At 45.5% G+C, this 18,056-nt stretch overlaps 2 protein-coding genes, 1 non-coding gene and 1 pseudogene across 3 annotated transcripts in view; 1 reads left to right on the top strand and 3 right to left on the bottom strand.

The window, feature by feature from the left end:
- The window catches only part of TMEM253 (transmembrane protein 253), a 4,801-nt gene extending 1,042 nt beyond the window's left edge, over positions 1–3,759 (top strand). The window contains exons 2-8 of the mRNA XM_010355886.2: positions 1,116–1,225; positions 1,349–1,492; positions 1,906–2,016; positions 2,105–2,161; positions 2,446–2,556; positions 2,671–2,817; positions 3,177–3,759. Of these exons, the coding sequence (XP_010354188.1) occupies positions 1,385–1,492; positions 1,906–2,016; positions 2,105–2,161; positions 2,446–2,556; positions 2,671–2,817; positions 3,177–3,296 (654 nt within the window). The 5' untranslated portion in view covers positions 1,116–1,225; positions 1,349–1,384 and the 3' untranslated portion in view covers positions 3,297–3,759. The remainder of the gene's footprint in view (positions 1–1,115; positions 1,226–1,348; positions 1,493–1,905; positions 2,017–2,104; positions 2,162–2,445; positions 2,557–2,670; positions 2,818–3,176) is intronic.
- The window catches only part of ZNF219 (zinc finger protein 219), a 14,696-nt gene extending 9,961 nt beyond the window's left edge, over positions 1–4,735 (bottom strand). Inside the window, exon 1 of the mRNA XM_030930605.1 lies at positions 4,542–4,735. The gene's annotated coding sequence lies outside the window, so the exon portion shown is untranslated. The remainder of the gene's footprint in view (positions 1–4,541) is intronic.
- Positions 3,550–18,056, bottom strand: LOC104656303 (annotated as a pseudogene).
- LOC115897780 lies at positions 14,838–14,944 on the bottom strand. The gene has a single exon (XR_004057576.1). It is a non-coding gene; the product is annotated as a U6 spliceosomal RNA (small nuclear RNA).

The following is an 18,056-nucleotide window of genomic DNA, read 5'->3' as shown; positions in this document are numbered from 1 at the left end:
CTGAATCAACAACTCTTCAGTCATATTGTTAGCCCCCTTTTATCAGTGAACACACTGAGGTTCGAATAGGTAGAAAAACGTATCTATCAGGACACACACAGTGGCTCACACCTGTAATCCCAGCAGTTTGGGAGGCCAAGGAGGGGAGATCACTTGAGCCCAGGAGTTTGAGACCAGCTTAGGGAACATTGTGAGACCCTGTCTCTACAAAAAATTTAAAAATTAGCCAGACATGGTGGCATGTGCCTGTGATCCCAGCTACTTGGGAGGCTGAGGCAGGATGATTATTTGAGCCCAGAATGTGTAGGCTACAGTGAGCCATGATCATGCCACTGCATTCCAGCCTGGGTGACAGTGAGCCCCTTCCTCAATAATATAATAATAACAACAACAATAATAATAATAATAATAATGTATCCAAGATCACACAGATGGAGAAGCAGCAGAGCTAAGATTCCAGTCCAGGTCTGTATGGCTATGAGGTACCTTCTCTCTCAAAAATATTAATTGTTGCAACAGCATCCTTCCAAGACTCACTATTTGAGGACCATCTTATGTATGCATATATGTGTGTGTGTGTGTGTGTATATATATATATATCCAGTTGCAGGTTATCATTGAATCAAAAACAATCCCCACTATAAACAGAGTCCCCCCATCCATTTAGTCAGTGTTCAATTCAGAGTAAAACCTTCAAGAAAGAAGGGAAGGGAGACTGTCCAGAAAGTGAGAGGCAACAAAGCCACTGGAATTCAACCTTACCTGGTCTGGGGGCAAAGCTTCAAGTAGTAATGACAGGGGACCAATCCAGACAGAAAGTAGGATCTCTAGGGAAGGATAAATCATTTGAGGAGGAAGCCAAAGAAAGAAGTAAGATCATATGGAAATGAGGGGGAATTGAGGTCCAGAGTGATAGTGTCCATGGGAATGAGATAAGTGAAACCAGAAAAGGAACCCAGGATGGGCAGAAATGGGGGTAATGAGAAATGGGAACAGAGTGAGGCCAGGCTAGACATCTTGTGGAGTGAACTGAGGCTGGTATCTACCCAGGGCCACTCCCTAGATCCTTAGGCCTTCATAGAAACCTTTGCCCCACCACACCCCATCCCTGACAGCCTTTCTCTGCCAGGACAAGTTTGTCGTCTGCTCTGAGCTATCAAGCCCCTTAGGAGACCTAAGACCCAGCTGGGTCCCAATCCCTTTGGAGTTAACTGCTTCAGACTAGGTAGGTGTGAGGACCTGGACCTCAAATCCCTGGATATTGGGAGTGGGCAGAGGTATAACTGAAAGATACGTTGTTGCATGTCCTGTCTCCTAAAAGATGGAACCTATAATGCATTTTTCCCAGCCTAGGAAGCACCTAATTCTTGTGGGCAAAGAAGCCATGGAAGATAGAGCTGGTCAGCAAGAGCAGGAGAGACACAGCCTCCGTCTGGAAAAGCTACAACATTGGGCGAGGCACAGGCAGAGTGGGCACCTCTTGGTGCTGGCGGTGAGGACAGGCTACCCCATCCCAAGTCTCAGCATGTCCATTTCTACCCAATTCAATTCCATCCATCCATCCATGTTAAGTGAGCACCTACCATGTGCCAGAAACTGTGCTAGGTTCTGAATGGGAGGAGCGTAGAGGAAAACATAGAAATAAACAAGGCAAGACCCTTAAACTCCAAGTAGCTTCCATCTTGTGGGGGAAAACATACAGGTAAGTTACTAAACTACAATATGAGGCAGAAAAAATTAAATGATACTTATTTTTTAATGATCACTTCCTTCCTTGCTCTGGGTTGACTGCTTTCCTCCACCCTCCATTCAATCCCATTTCCTGATCTCTAAAGAGGTAGGAGTTATGAAAAGGGAAGGGAATCCCTGACAGTTTCTCCTCAATTACCCTGCCCTTACCCCCAGGTGAGTCAGCTATGGCTGGCAGTGGTTGTGGTGCCCCTTGCTGTCTCAGTCGCCTGCCTGAACTCTGAATGTCACATGGCCACAGCGCTGCCTCTTGGGCCTGGAGCCTCAGTAAGAACCACCACAAGGGAGGGTGGAAGGTCCCAGGGCCCCTTCCTAATGGGACCAGAGCTCAACACTTGCCCCTCTCACCATTCAGGGTCTCCTCACTGGGACTGTCACCCTAGAGCTTCGCAGAGCACCCCGCCTCTGGAAGGTGAGAAGGAAGAGAACGCAGCACTGTCCCCCGACTCCCTAAAACAGACACCTACAACCCTCAGCCTAGGAAGTAAGTGGCTAAGTGTTGACTCATCCTCTCAGCTGTCACCACTGACTGGCCTCAATGACTGAGGAGGGAAAGCAAAAAAGTTAGAGGGCTTATGGCCCTGTTTGGAGGCTGAGAAACAGAAGCTGAGTTTTGTCTTCAGCTAGGCTGCAAGTGAGGATTGAGGTTGGAATGACTCCCCTAGGCCGGGCAGGGCTGAGCTGGCTCACTGGCAGGTGCGGGCCATGATGATATTCAACACCCTCAACTTGATCTTGGGTTTCATCGTGGTGGTGGTCGAGGTGATGAAGACAGCCTTGGGGCCTGCCCCAACTGCCTCCTCCCAGGTACTGGTGAATGAAGGAGATGGGAGGATGAGGAGGCAAGAGGAGGTGAAAAGGGAAAAGGGCAGAGGCGAACAGGTGTGGGGTCCCTGCATTCTCAGCTTTGTCTACCTGCAGCATGCTGGCTTGCTGGTGCTGGAGCTCAGTGCTGAGGCCTTCACCCTAGGGGGAGTGCTGGTCTCAGTGCACGCCCTATTCTTGCTGAGCCAGAGGAAACCGGGATGCTGCAGGAGCCAGAGTCTGCACTACCAGGAGCTGCAGGAGGTATGGGGGCAGGGAAGAAAGCATGAATAGCTAGCTGCCAACTAATTTTTCCACTGGCTATCCTGGTCAGTGGCATTTAAGGGAAAACAATGGGGCAGGAGAGAAAAGAAGAGGTCCTAGAATGAGACTGATTGGCTTTCTCTGGCTTTGGACATTTCTCCCCTAATGGTGGGTAAGAGGGAATTGGGAATCCAAATGATTGAGGTTAAAAGAGTGGGAAAGCATTAGGAAGCTGCCTAAATATTGGCAGGACTATGGGAAATAGGATAAAAAATTGGGCAGGAGGAAGCAGTTGTTTCTGTCTGGGGTTTCTCCTTTCTCACCTCTACAATTTGCTCACACCTGTCTCTGGTTTTCAGGGCTTCTCTGAGTTGGAAGAGGTTCCTGGTTTGGAGAATGGTCCCACGGTGGCCAGCACAGGAGCAAATGAGAGGGCGGGACAGCGGGAACAGACACGTGCTGCTCTCCTTCCACCCTGAGAGAATGCTCTCCAGACATTCCTGCCCCACCCCACCAAACTCAGAAGCTTGCTGGGATCCTTTGAGTCCAACAGGAAGTCCGGGAATGCCTTCAGTTTTCACTCAGAGCAGGCCCTTTTTGCATTGCTTCCCTGTTAGGGGAAGATACACCTGGACGAGAATATATCCTCACCTACCACCTTGAAAAGCTGCTTTCTCCCTTCCATCCATATCCTCCCTCCCTGTCACCTCCCCATACAGCTTCACATCTGCCTCATCTCACTCTTTTTTTCTGTCCACCTTTCATAATCCCATCCACTCCAAATCCCGGACCCTGCACACGCCAACTCCCTGAATCCAATTCAGGAGTGCCCCAGTTCCCCTTTCGATCCGTCTCCTTTCTACTGCAGCAGAGACTACAAGTCCCAGGATGCCCCGCTAGCCCGTGACCGGCTGCGAAATAAAGAGCCTTCTCTCCGCCGTAGGGGCGCTGTGGATGTGCTGAGTGACGCGAGGCGGGGAAGTCGGGGCCTAGCCTAGGGCTTTCTCGGACGCGACCACTGGCCCCGCGTTCGGGGAGGAGCCGGGCGGGCGGTCCTGCACTGGCGTGCCGCTCCCATAGCCACTGCAATAGAGAGCTGGCTCTGAGTCCCCAGCCCTGCGCTGGCAGCTTCAGAGACTGGCGAGGGCTCGGAGCTGACGCTTGGCAGAGCTGGGGCTTCCCAGATGCTGTCGCCGCACCCCCTCGCAGGAGGGCCCAGGTCCGAAGTCCTGAGACTTGGAGCGCGCGCGAGAAAGGGGTTGGAGATGATGAGTCAGAAGCGCGGGGCCTTTCTCGTCCCCTCCCCTAGGGCCTGGGCGCTGAAGACAGGCTCGCTGGGCAGGCGGGTAGATAGGGCAGGCAGAGGGAGGGACGCTGCGACCTGCGTCTCTGCCTAACGCTTTCCCGCCTCTTGCGGGCACGCCGGTGTAACGAGCCCGCGCTGCCGCCACCCTTTATCTCCAACGCAGGAGCGGGACTGCGCAGGCTCGGCCTCTGGGCTGACCCGCCGACCTTTGATCTCCGCTGCGGTCGGGTTGCTGAAGTTCTGGCTGCGTTCAACCCCCACCGTTTACGACCTTTGCAAGTGTGCAAAGATAACAGGCTCGCTTGGTATTGGGAAAAACCCAGGAAAACTGGGAGTCCCAGTAGCAGCAGCAGCTGGGCAGCTTGCTAGCCGCTAGAAACTAGAAATTGACCAGAGCTGGAGTACCAAGAGAACTCACCCCAAATTCACATAGTGCCCGGGATGGCTGTTGGCCTCACACTCATTTTTGTTCCCACTTGAGAAGGCTTCTTTCCCTAGAGAATGCAGCTTCTCCCGGCCTAGCCAGGGCCAGGCACCAGTGAGGATAGAGCGCAGCCTGGCTGCCTTGCCTTGACATTGCAGTGGCGCCCGCTGCAGCTCCTTTCTGTTTGTGACACCTTGGAAGAGTGGTAATTATCTTCCTATGACAAGGTTAAGTGTGAGTACTAGTGGGTGGGGACAGTTCTGGGATCAGGCTCTGGAATGGAGAAAAGATCTAGGCCTTCTGCATTTCTTCCTCTGCCCTAGTGTAACTGCCAGAATAATGGAGAGCTCCTGTGTGCAGGGCTGAGAAAAGAATTTTCTTGAAAGTCAGAAGGTGGTGGTAGATGAGGAAGCTGAGGGAAGAAAATTAACAATTTGTTCTGTTTTCCAGGTTTTAGTGATGTGATCAGATTAGATATTGCATTCTAGTTCCTAGAGAAGCTTGATGACCGTGGAAATTAACCTCTATCAGTCAGATTAGGCTAGGCTCTGCTGTGGTAAATGCCAAAACCACAGTGGCTTAAAACCACAAAGGTTGATTTCTCATACTACGTGTCCAAAGTAGGCTGGCAAGGGGTTCTGTTCATTGCAAATGTTTAAGGTACCCAAGCTCATGGAGCGCCACCATTTTGAGATCCTACCCTGTCACTATGAAGGTTAAAGTTACTCACCTGCCCCCACCCTCAGAATGGAAGTAAGCATGAAGAATTGTTCATGGACTCTTAAATGCTGCCATGAAGTGATACATTCATGTCACTTCCACCCATTCAATGGCCAAAGCAAGTCATATAGCCACACCCAACTTAAGGAAGGCCAGAAGGGCAATGCCTGCAAGGAGAGGGGAAGCAGAAATACTTCATTAAAAGAAACATAGTTGGCGGGGCTGGGAGGTTCACGCCTGTAATCCCAGCACTTTGGGAGACCAAGATGGGTGGATCACCTCAGGTCAGGAGTTCGAGACCAGCTTGACCAATATGGTGGCCGTCTCTACTAAAATTACAAAAATTAGGCTGGCATGGTGGTGGGTGCCTGTAATCCCAGCTACTCGAGAGTTTGAGGCAGGAGAATTGCTTGAACCCAGGAGGCAGAGGTTGCAGTGAGCCAAGATCACACCACTGCGCTCCAGCCTGGGAGACAAAGCGAGACTCTGTCTCAAAAGAAAAAAAGAAATGGAATTAATAGTTTGTGGTGATTTTTGAACAGCTTAGCAGTTGAAATTTATCTGTTCCAGCAGTTATGCCGATACCTACTTCTTTGGTTTGGTTTCATGAACCCGTAAGTTCTTACTAGAAATTTTTCCTCAGTAGGACTGGGACTTAGGAAACCTAGATTCTAATTCTATTGCTTGGGCAAGTCAGACCTCTCTGAACTACATTTTGTTCATTTGGAGGTTATGGTAATAATATTTATTCTCTCTACCTTACTGGAGTATCAAGGCTAAAATAAAATCACACAAGGAAAAGTACTTTAAAACTATAAACCACTTCAGGGGTTGAAAATAAATTGCCTGTAGAGGTAAGAAGTCATTTAAATGATAATTTCTTAAAACTCAAGAGCCAGTTCAGCTATAGTTCTTCAATTATCAGTCTGCATTAGATAAACATAGTAGGAATTCAGGTTTTGGATATATGTTACAGTTCATGTAGACCTTGCAAAGTCTAAGAGTCTTAGATTAAACATTAAATTCTTAAAACCCTTCTGATAAAACCTTTTTCATCATATCCCTCTAGGGCATTGGTTCTCAGAGAAGGGTCATTTTGTTCCCTAGAGGATATTTTGCAAGGTCTGGAGACATATTTGTTAGTCACAACTGAGGAGTGGGGGAGGTGGGAATATGTAACAATAGTAGGCGCAGTAGATGAGAAGTCAGATTTGGGATTTAGTTCCAGTGCTACTAATGCCGCTTTCCTGTACATTATCCTCTGCCAGCTGCAAGCAAAGACTATTTGAAACTTATCCTGTGTTCCTCATTATTCCCCCTCCATCCACACTGCCTATTGCGAGAGTCCCGGGCTGCTCCATGACAGCATTCTGCTTTGCTGCAGTGATTCCCAGCAACCACTGTATCTGCTTCTTTCTTCATCAGTTTGGCAGCCTCTGTGGAGGTCACTCATTTTACTTGAATGGGAACTTCACCGAAAGAAGAAACTGACACGGTTTCCGCTGACATCAGTTTTTAAAGGCCGTAACCCCTATCCTTTTAAACATTAAAGAAATCCAGTTCATGATATGTGGCTTCATATGCAGCAGTGGCACATTGGTGGTTGGGAAATTCTCCATGTGAATACATTTTACCCTCATTTCTTTGAAATTCTGTCATTTATTCTGGCTTTTAATACGTGAATATAGACAACTGACGATATTTCACAAATGAACTCTTTTCCATTTCTGAATCTGCCTTTTGGCAAGATGGCTCAGGTTTCTTGTCCAGGGCTGTGTCCTCTGCTGCCATCTCGTGGCCTCTTGGCTGCCCAGGTTGAGGTCTCATAAAGCGCCTTCCCTAAGGTAATGGCGTTTGGCAGTGGCTTAGTTAGGGAAAGACTCTCCTCTCCATGGTGTGGGGTGCTACCCAAGTTCCTCCTCTGCAATGGGTCCCTGAGGGCAGCAGCACACTCGGCCTGGCTGGAAACCTGGGCCTCACAATGAGGCAGGAGGTGGAGGGCCCCTCCTGGTCTTCTGCAAACCCTTGGGCCTCTGTGTCTGTTACGCAGTTCTGGCCAGCAGCCACCAAATTCAGTGAACCCAACTGCCTAGGGGTAATTGAAGCTGAGCGCCTGCTTGGCCTGAAGAATGCAGTCTCTTGCCCCTTGCCACCTGGGGCTGGGATGCTCTTAATTTCAATAAGAAATGAAGAGTCTCCCATCAGGTTTTGGATTCTAGGCCCACACAAAATGGGCCTAGACAAGAAAACGGAGGGGTGTGTTGCTCTGTGTCCACACCCTTCATCCTAGCGGGCCCAGCCAGTGCTGCCTCAAATTTGACATTTGATTGATGGACTGAGCGGGACAGTGGCAGTGCTGTCGTCGCTGAGTCATTGTTTCCTATAAATATGACAGGATCTATGTACTACAGTGATCAGAGGTCCATCACCAGGGAACTGGGAATGTGAGAGACTGCCCTGACCTGGGCTGCTGCTGCTGGTCACTGAGCAGTGAGCACAGGAGGTAAGGCAGGAAAATGTTTTTAGTTGCTATTTTTTTCATTGTGATAACATGAAATATATGTATATATACAACTATATATATACACACATGTATAGTTAAAAATCTTCCCATTGCTAACACTAATTCGTACAACTTTCCCCTAGTTGTGAGCCCCCTCTCCTGACTCCACCCAGTTCCCATAACCCCTAATCCCAGCCTTCTCAAAAACAAAAAGGGAGGAGGAAGAGAGGAGGAGGGGAAGGAGAAAGGGAAGGAGGAGGAGAAAGAAGAAGACTGCTTTTGGTGTTTGCTTTAACCTGATGTCCCCATTATAATTCAGAAGGAAAGGCCTGCTCATCTAATTTCCTAGGGCCTCAGGCCAGAGACAGCCATACTTACAGGTAAATTGCTACTAGGCTGGCATGTGTTGCTTCTCCTTAAAATTCAGATGCCATTTACTCTCATCTTCTGTTTCTTTTATGTTTTTCCTTGTTTGCCTATTTTTCTTTTTTCTGACTTATTTCATTTATATTTTGTGTTGCCCATTTTTCTTGGATCCACCTAGCATCTAAATCTTTGGTTTATTTTTCTTATCAGAAGCTTTTCCTAAGTTCTGTCCAGAGTTAATGGATTTTCTTTGTTGATTCTTGACAGTTTTCCCTTGCCATTATAAAGTTTTCTTGTTTTTACCCAAGTCCAAACTTCTACAATATAATTTTGTTTGCTTTGCCTCTTTATGTGCTCTCTTTATATATAAAGAAAATGCGAAGTGCTCGCTCTTACTCCTTTTTTTTTTTTTTTTTTTTTTTTTTTTGGAGACAGGGTCTGGCTTTGTTGCCCCAGGCTGGAGTGCAGTAGTGTGACCTTGGCTCACTACAACCTTTGCGTCCTGGGCTCAAGCCGTTTTCCCACTTCAGCCTCCCAAGTAGCTGGGACTACAGATGTATGCCACTACGTCTGGCTAATTTTTGTATTTTTTGTAGAGAAGAGGTTTCACCATGTTGCCCAGGCTGGTCTCCAACTCCTGAGCTCAAGCGATCCACTCACCCAAGCCTCCCAAAGTGCTGGAATTACAGGCGTGAACCACCGTGCCCGACCCAGTCTTGTTCTTTATGTAAAGCTGAAGTCATAGCACAGGAGAAAGAAATTATGCTTTTATAAACGTCAAATGTAATTATGATGAAAAGAAATTGTTCTTTACGTAACTAAGAAGTGAAACTGGGTCCAGTGGTTACTTGTTATAGAGAGGCCAATTTTAGACTGAAAAATAGAAACTGAACACCTTTCAAAAGACGAAATGCTTTCAAGTTGGGCTCTCAACCTCTGGATATGTTAGAGGTGTTTTGTGCAATAAACTTTATAATGCAATGACAGGTTATTGAAGCAAATATTCAAATATCAGCTGAGTGGTTGAATTAGATAACTTTTAATTTCTCTGCCAACACTCAGATTACATTAGCTTTTCAGCAGTGGTGATGTTTTTTAATTGACCCATCCATACTCTCCAATGTCTGGCCCTGGAAAAAATTGTAAAGTAAGATGCTGGTATTCCTCTAGTCCCTAGAACCGAGTGTTTCCGTCTTGACACTATTGATATTTGGGCCAGATAATTCCTTTTTATAGAAGACTGGTGCATTGATTTGTAGAATGCTAAGCAGCAACCTTGGGCCCTATCTACTTGATGTCAGTAGCACCCCTCCTTCCAGTTGTGACGACCAAAAATATCTCTACACGTTGCCGGATGTCTCCTAGGAAGCAAAATTACTTCTTTCTTTGAAAAACAATGCCTTAGAAGGATATGATAAGAAAGGTTTTAAGAACTTAATGTCTAATTTCTCAAGATCCTTGTATTTAAAAAGACCTACAAAGATCTACCATAACCAAACAGCACATCCAAAATCTGAATTCCTGCCCTAGCTTTTTCCCCCTACTCCTCTTTTCTGAATTTTCTATGTTGTGTTATTGTTACCACATCAGGCCAATCTGGTTCAACTTTTATGTAGCAAAGTTGTGAGTTATTTCTCAGTTGCCATGGACCCCAGGTTGAAAGTCATGTAACCTGAGCTTGTCCAGATGAACACATGTGCTACCTCAGGGGAAACCTGAGTGCTCAGACCAGGAAGGGTGGGGGCGACTCAGTTGAGAAGCAGACACTGCATAACAGGATCCAGAATCCAATCAGATGAGCTCTGGCATCACCCCATGGCAGGATCCAGTCATATCATGCCTCCTGGCATCATGTCATTGCAAAATGCAATCAGATCACACCTCATTACCCTATGCTTATAAAACCCAATGCAACCCCCAGCTCAGAGAGACAGGTTTGAGCATTCCCTCCTATCTCCTTGGCAGTTGAATCATGTTGCTTCCCTGCTTAAAAGCTTTTCAGTCCTCCCCATCGCCCACAAGATTAAGTCCAAGCATTTTTAAATGGTGCATGGACCTCTGTGATTTAGCTCCTGCCCACTCTTCCAGTGTCATCTCCCATGTCCCCTCTCTTGCATTTCACGATTTGGTGATGGCAGTTTAAGGGAGGTAGCGTTGACATTTTTTTTCCTTACCAGAGCTTTCTATCTCATCTGTTTTTTCAGTCTCAGAGTACATTCAGCATAATGCTGAATTAGGACAGCATACAAAGGGATCAGTATCACTTCCCAACTGTGTTAACTCTTCCAATGAAGACACACAAGGAACTTGGACACAGGAAGGGGAACATCACACACTGGGGCCTGTTGTGGGGTGGGGGAAAGGGGGAGGGATAGCATTAGGAGATATACCTAATGTAAATGACGAGTTAATGGGTGCAGCACACCAACATGGCACATGTATACATATGTAACAAACCTGCACGTTGTGTGCACATGAACCCTAGAACTTAAAGTATAATAAAAAAGAAAGAAAGAAAAAAAAAAGACATGCAAGGATAATGGTCTTTTAACATACCTGGCAATTTTAAAGTTTTATGTTGACATTGAGAACATCTCACTGGTATTAAAAACTTCAGCTCTTTAAATGTGTAATTTGTTTAATCAAATTGCACCTTCTTTTTTACACTTTGCAAGTATGGCACAGTAAATACATTATATTTAGTTTAGTAACTTGCCATAGTTTCTGTATTGGGGATATTAACATCATTGGTTGGATCTTTTGTTTTGTCATCTTGCTATTTTTCAGAATCTTGAAATAGCACATTTCCATGATGTCTATTCTCTTCAGTGCCTGCGGAAACATACAAAAAAATGTGATGTCTATTCCCCATTTCTGGTTTTCCTAACTCTAGATTAACAGTTGTATCTCCAGTGTTTACTTCTTGGACTTGTTCCTTGGTTGCACAAGCCTCCTCAATATTTTCTCCAAAACTGACATTTTCCTAACTCTTTGTTGTTAGAATATCTACAATTGTGTGTCGCATCTCTTCAATAGGCTGAGCCCCTGCCAGAATGGCCTTCTCATAGGTTGTGAGAATTACTTTCAGTAGGACTTGGTGTTGGTTCAGTATATGCAAGACATATTCAATATTTTACAAGATTTTTGGCATCTGGAATATTTTTAATCAGATTGTTCCGTGTGACCAGTATTTCTTCTTCTGGGCATCCTTCATTAGTTAGGTTTAGGCATTTAGAAAATGTGTTGCTTACCTTTTCAGTAAATAATTTTTGTTCATCTTCAATCACGGTAGTCCAAAAGGACCCAACTGGGTTTTCATTTTGTCCTTAAGGCTCACACTAGGTAACTATTCAGTTAGGAGGCCTTTTCAGCACTCTCTTTGCCAGCTTTCCACTCATTCAGATGAGCTTTTCTCTCTTCTAAGTTTTCTTTGGATTGAGTTGATCTACTATCAGCAGTTGGTTTTGCTATAGTATGTCTTCACTGGTCAATGGGTTTTGATTTTGCTATCAGTTTGGCATTAGATGATGAAGCACGAGCTGGGGGCAGTGGCTCACACCCGTAATCCCAGGACTTTGGGAGGCTGAGGTAGGAAGATCCCTTGAGGCCAGGAGTTCAAGACCAGCCTGGCCAACATAATGAGAACCTGTCTAAAAATATAGGTTTTTTTTTTTTTTGAGATGGAGTTTCACTCTTGTTGCCCAGTCTGGAGTGCGATGGCGCTATTTCAGCTCACTGCAACTTCCGCCTCCCAGGTTCAAGCAATTCTCCTGCCTCAGCTTCCCAAGTAGCTGGGATTTCAGGCTCCTGACACCATGACCGGCTAATTTTTGTATTTTTAGTAGAGACGCAGTTTCATCATGTTGGCCAGGCTGGTCCCAAACTCCTGACCTCAGGTGATCCACCCACCTGGCCTCCCAAAGTGCTGAGTCACCGTGCCTGACTTCAAAAATAAATTGTTAAAACAATAAGATGAAGCAGGCCTGGCTAAAATTTCACATGCTATGCTCTTTTTTTTTTTTTCCTTTTTAAAATGTACTTTATTTTGGCAACCTCTTGTCCAATAGATCAGATGCTATGCTTATTGATTGTGCCTTATTTCTTTTCTTTTTTTTTTTTTTTTTTGAGACGGAGTCTCGCTCTGTCGCCCAGGCTGGAGTGCAGTGGCTGGATCTCAGCTCACTGCAAGCTCTGCCTCCCGGGTTTACACCATTCTCCTGCCTCAGCCTCCCGAGTAGCTGGGACTACAGGGGCCCGCCACCTCCCCCGGCTAGTTTTTTTTTTTTTCTGTATTTTTTTTAGTAGAGACGGGGTTTCACCGGGTTAGCCAGGATGGTCTCGATCTCCTGATCTCGTGATCCGCCCGTCTCGGCCCCCCAAAGTGCTGGGATTACAGGCTTGAGCCACCGTGCCCGGCCTTTTTGTGCCTTATTTCTTTTCTATGTCCTGAGACGAACTGGTTTTGACCCTAGATAACACTGTTTTTGATTGTAATAATTCTGTTTTATGAGACCTTTTCCTGATTGTAAACAAGGCTGAGGTTCTACTGATGCCTTCTTTCACAGCGTCCTGGGTATTATTGCATGACTTCTACTAAGAAATCACGCAGACTTAGTGAGCACTACATTTGGTGTACCCCAAGTTACATTTAGTGTAACCTCTGGTCCTTGCACACACTGTGAACAAGTACACACTGTTGCACCTTGAGTTTTTGTTGTTTCAGAAAGTTCCAGGAAGAAGCAAAACAAAACCCGTTCCATCCAGAGATGCCCTCTGAATTGGAGATGAATTTGGCAAACTCCCCACATTACCATACAAAAGTCCCACCCAAGGAGGAGTTTTTTGCCACTTCCTATTCATGTGATATACGAAGAAGCATGACTGATGACTTTACTTCACCTCTACATATGATGACTCAGCTAAGCAGCCCAATATGAGTCCTGTTTTTAGCTTTGTTCCAAGAGGAACTGCTTTGGGAATTATCCCCGGTATTCTCCTTACGTGTTGCAAGTAATGAAATCCCCTTGTTAAATTTTCCTTGGTTGTGGTCATTGGACTGTCACTGGCTAAGCAACCGAACTCACCTATTGTGTGGGTAACACTAGCAGTCATATTTGAGACTCTATTACTTTTCACTGTTACGCTGCTGGTGTTTATAGGCTGAGGCTCTGTGGCTTTAGGAATAGTAATTGAAAATTTCTTTGTTGCTGCAGAACTCTCATCTTTGACTTATAGAGGTTTTCTAAGGGAATAGACTGAACAATTTGGCCTCAATAAGATTCCATCACAGACTTCTTGGGCGTGTCAGCCTCTTGCTTTTGTTTTTCTGCAATCATATGTTTCTCTTTACTATTATTGTTAAGGTGAAATGTCTTATATTAATGTCATATGTTGACATTGGGGGTCATCTTCAGTTGGTAACAACTTCAGAGTTTGATTATTATCCTCAAATTTATGTGTGACAATTACTATAGTTGAATTGGTCAGTTCATTAGAAGGTTTTAAAGGAATACAATTTTTACCCCCATTGTATTGTTTTTGCTTCTCATGAGTCTGTTGACAATTTTTTTTTTTTTTTTTTTTTTTTTTTTGAGAGGGAGTCTCGCTCTTTTGCCCAGGCTGGAGTGAGTGGCGCGATCTCGGTTCACTGCAAACTCCGCCCCCCGGGTTCCCGCCATTCTCCTGCCTCCGCCTCCCGAGTAGCTGGGACTACAGGCGCCGCCACCGCGCCCGGCTAATTTTTTGTATTTTTAGTAGAGACGGGGTTTCACCGTGTTAGCCAGGATGGTCTCGATCTCCGGACCTCGTGATCCGCCCGTCTCAGCCTCCCAAAGTGCTAGGATTACAGGCTTGAGCCACTGCGCCCGGCCTGGTGACATTTGCTTTACCAGCCATTTCTGACTTAAGTTTCAAAATATTTGTCTCTTTTTTTTTTTTTTTTTGAGACGGTGTCTCGCTCTGTTGCCCACGCTGGAGTGCAGTGGCGTGATCTCCCCTCACTGCAAGCTCTGCCTCCCGGGTTCACGCCATTCTCCTGCCTCAGCCTCCCGAGTAGCTGGGACTACAGGCGCCCACCACCACGCCCGGCTAATTTTTTATATTTTTAGTAGAGACGGAGTTTCACGGTGTCAGCCAGGATGGTCTGGATCTCCTGACCTTGTGATCCACCCGCCTTGGCCTCCCAAAGTGCTGGGATTACAGGCGTGAGCCACCGCGCCCGGCCCAATATTTGTCTCTTCTTGGAACTTGTCCTCAAATGTCACCACTCTCTGGCCTCTATTGAGGTTACACAGCTATGGTAGCCAACTTACAGATTCCAGCTCAGGTCCTTATCATTCTCGGATGCAAAAAGCCTGGACACTCTCTGATTTTCCCTGTTTGTATGCAAAAACTGTTTTTCTTCTTAACAGATGTTTCTCGAGTCTTTGTCTTTTTCGCTCTTTGAACATGAATTGGGCCTTGGAGGCCACTGCAGGTCCTGGACTATGGCTTGGGTATTTGTCACAGTCTGAGGTGAGGGGATGCATCTCCAGCTTTAACTGCAGATGTAGGACTCCAGGCCACAGCCAGTGAACACAGCCTATTTGTTTTCTTGTGTAGTGAAAATCACAATTCAATATTGGGTTCCACCCATTTTGCTTTGACTCATACTGTTTCCTTAGTGCTACTCAGCAATTAGTGAAATAATCTCTGGTACTGCACAAAATGTGAAATGCTTCAAGAATTTGCATGTCATCCTTGCTCACAGGCCCTGCTAATCTTCTCTGTATTGTTTCAATCTTAGTATATGTGCTACTGAAGCAAGCACTAAATTATTTATTAATATGTATGACAGACTCCTCCATCTCATCCTTGCTTTATTCTCTCCCTCTCCCTCCTTTTTTTTTTTTTTTTTTTTTTTTGTTCTTTTTGATTATCCCAAGGATGATGATGATGACAGCACTGACTCAGTGATGGGCTGGGTGAGGGTCAGGGCTGTTTGTTGCACACATTAGTGAGATGGCAATAAAAAAAAACTGTTCCCGGAACAAACTCAGTGTCGGGCTGCTATTTCTCAGGGCCTAATAATGAGATGCAGACGAACTGGGGAGGAAGAGAGTTGTTTGATGGTTTGTTTGTTTGTTTGTTTTTTGAGACAGAGTCTCGGTCTGTCACCCAGGCTGGAGTGCAGTGGCATGATCTCGGCTCACTGCAACCTCTGCCTCCCAGGTTCAAGCAATTCTCCTGCCTCAGCCTCCCAAGTAGCTAGGATTATAGGCACCCACCACCACACCCGGCCAATTTTTTTGTATTTTTAGTAGAGACAGGGTTTCACCATGTTGGTCAGGCTGGCCTCGAACTCCTGACCTCAGATGATCCACCAACTTAGGCCTCCCAAATTGCTGGGATTACAGGCGTGAGCCACCTTACCCGGCCAGTGGAAGAGAGTGTTATTTCTATAACCGGTTACAGGGAGAAGGCCTGGAAATTATTGCCAGGCGAACTCAAAATTTTCCAGAGCTTATATACCTTCTAAGCTATATGTCTATGTGTAAGTGTGCATTTGTCTAAATACATGTGATTTATTTCTTTTAATCTATAACTGAAGTCTGAGTCCTGAAGACTTTCCTCTGAAGCCTCAGTAAATTAGATTACTTAATCTAAATGGGTCCAGGTCTTGGGGTGATTCTCCTTATCTTGTCTCCTGCTAAATCACAGAGGTTTGGGGAGTTCCTTCAGACCTCCAATAAACTTATTTGTGGAGGCCTGGGGAGTTTCTTCAGACCCGCAATGAAACTTGTTTAATCCTAAATGGGTCCTGTTAAGAATTCCTTCGTTATTTTGTCATGCTTTAAGGCCCAGGAAAGGCCTAGGCAAAACTCTTGATGGGCTTTTGCTACATTCCAGCCTTTGTATAGGGCACTGGCTTTTTTTAGTTTTTAATATTTAACTAAACCAATCAATCAGTACTGAAACAGTTGTGATGGAAGCCTGCATTAGTGAGACCTGGCCTGCCACAAAACCACGAGTCATAGTGATATGATGTCAAAATAACTGAGTCAAAAATTCTTACTTTAGCATATATATTTCTTACTTCCATTCCTTATTTAAGTTGTTGTATCCAGTCCTAGCCCCACGCCTGTCCTTCAGGACTCCCTCTGCTCAGTACTCACCCACTTTGGGAAGCTTCCCTTGGCCTTTCTGGCAACCATCATATTATGGTCTTCAATACTCCCTTAGTACTCTATACACAGTCTACACTTAAAAAAAAAATTTTTTTTTTTTTTGAGATGGTGTCTCACTCTGTTGCCCAGGCTGGAGTGTAGTGGCGCAATCTCAGCTCACTGCGACCTCTGCCTCCCAGGTTCAAGCAATTCTCTTGCCTCAGCCTTCCGAGTAGCTGGGAATTATAGGTGCATGCCACCAAGCTTGGCTAATTTTTGCATTTTCAGTAGAGACGGGATTTCACCATGTTGGCCAGACTGGCCTCAAACTACTGACCTCAGGTGATCCTCGGCCTCCCAAAGTGCTGGGATCACAGGTGGGAGCCACCATGCCCAGCAAAAATTTTAAACTTTTTATGCAAAAAAAAAAAAAAAAAAAAAAAATCACAATAATGGTAAAGTTCAAATGAAAAGTTGAGGAAGGAAGGATGACAGAGAATAACATATAGGTAAAAGATTGTTAGTATTAATATTGAAAAGAATAAAAAAGATTGATAAAGACAAAATAGCCAATTTACCAAAAAGAAAGAAATTTAAATGGCCAATAAATCTACGAAGGATTACTTATATTCATAGTAGTTAAATAAATGCAATTTAAAACAACAAGATGCTGACCAGGTGCACGTGTCGTGCACGTATAGTCCCAGCTACTCAGGATTCTGAGGAGGGAGAATGGCTTGAGCCCAGGAGTTTGAAGCCAGCCTGGGCAATATGATGAGGCTCTGTCTCTAAAAAATAAAAATAGGCCAGGCAAAAAAAAAAAATAGGCCAGGCAAGGAGATTCATGCCTATAATCCCAGAAATTTGGGAGGCCAAGGCAGAAGGACTGCTTGAGGCCAGGAGTTCTAGACCAACCTAGGCAACACAGTGAGACCCCCCCATCTCTACAGATAAAAAATTAGATGAGATAGTGGCACACACCTATAGTCCCAGCTACTCAGGAGGCAGAGGATTCCCTGAGTCCTTGAGCTGCAGTGAGCCATGATCTTGCCACTATACTCCATGGCTTGGGGGATAGAGTGAAACTCCATCTCTAAAAAAATAAAAAGAAAAAGAATTAAATCAGTGAGATGCCATTTTATGCCAATAAGATAATTAACATTTTCAAATGCATAAAACCCATTGTTGAGGCCGGGCGCGGTGGCTCAAGCCTGTAATCCCAGCACTTTGGGAGGCCGAGACGGGCGGATCACGAGGTCAGGAGATCGAGACCATCCTGGCTAACACGGTGAAACCCCGTCTCTACTAAAAATACAAAAAACTAGCCGGGCGAGGTGGCGGGAGCCTGTAGTCCCAGCTACTCGGGAGGCTGAGGCAGGAGAATGGCGTAAACCCGGGAGGCGGAGCTTGCAGTGAGCTGAGATCCGGCCACTGCACTCCAGCCTGGGCGATAGAGCGAGACTCCGTCTCAAAAAAAAAAAAAAAAAAAAAAAAACCATTGTTGATGATTATGCAAGGAAATGGGCACTTTCTTATATTTCTGGTGGGACTACAAATTGGTATAACTTTAATGGAAAGCAATTTAATGACTTGTATCTACAGATTAAGAATTGCCTACTTTGGCCCAGCCATTCTGCTTCTAAGAATTTTTCTCAGGAATAGAGTGCAGGGAGTACTTAATCCAGGGCCTGACAGGCAAGTTTGTTTCCTCCTTTCGGACCGGAGGCTACCACCGCTTACATGTTCCACCAGATCCTCATTGGGGTCAAGAAGCAT

The sequence above is a fragment of the Rhinopithecus roxellana genome, chromosome 5, assembly GCF_007565055.1.
Source record: "Rhinopithecus roxellana isolate Shanxi Qingling chromosome 5, ASM756505v1, whole genome shotgun sequence".
In the NCBI taxonomy this organism is placed as follows: domain Eukaryota; kingdom Metazoa; phylum Chordata; class Mammalia; order Primates; family Cercopithecidae; genus Rhinopithecus; species Rhinopithecus roxellana.
This window is presented reverse-complemented; position numbering and strand designations above follow the sequence as displayed.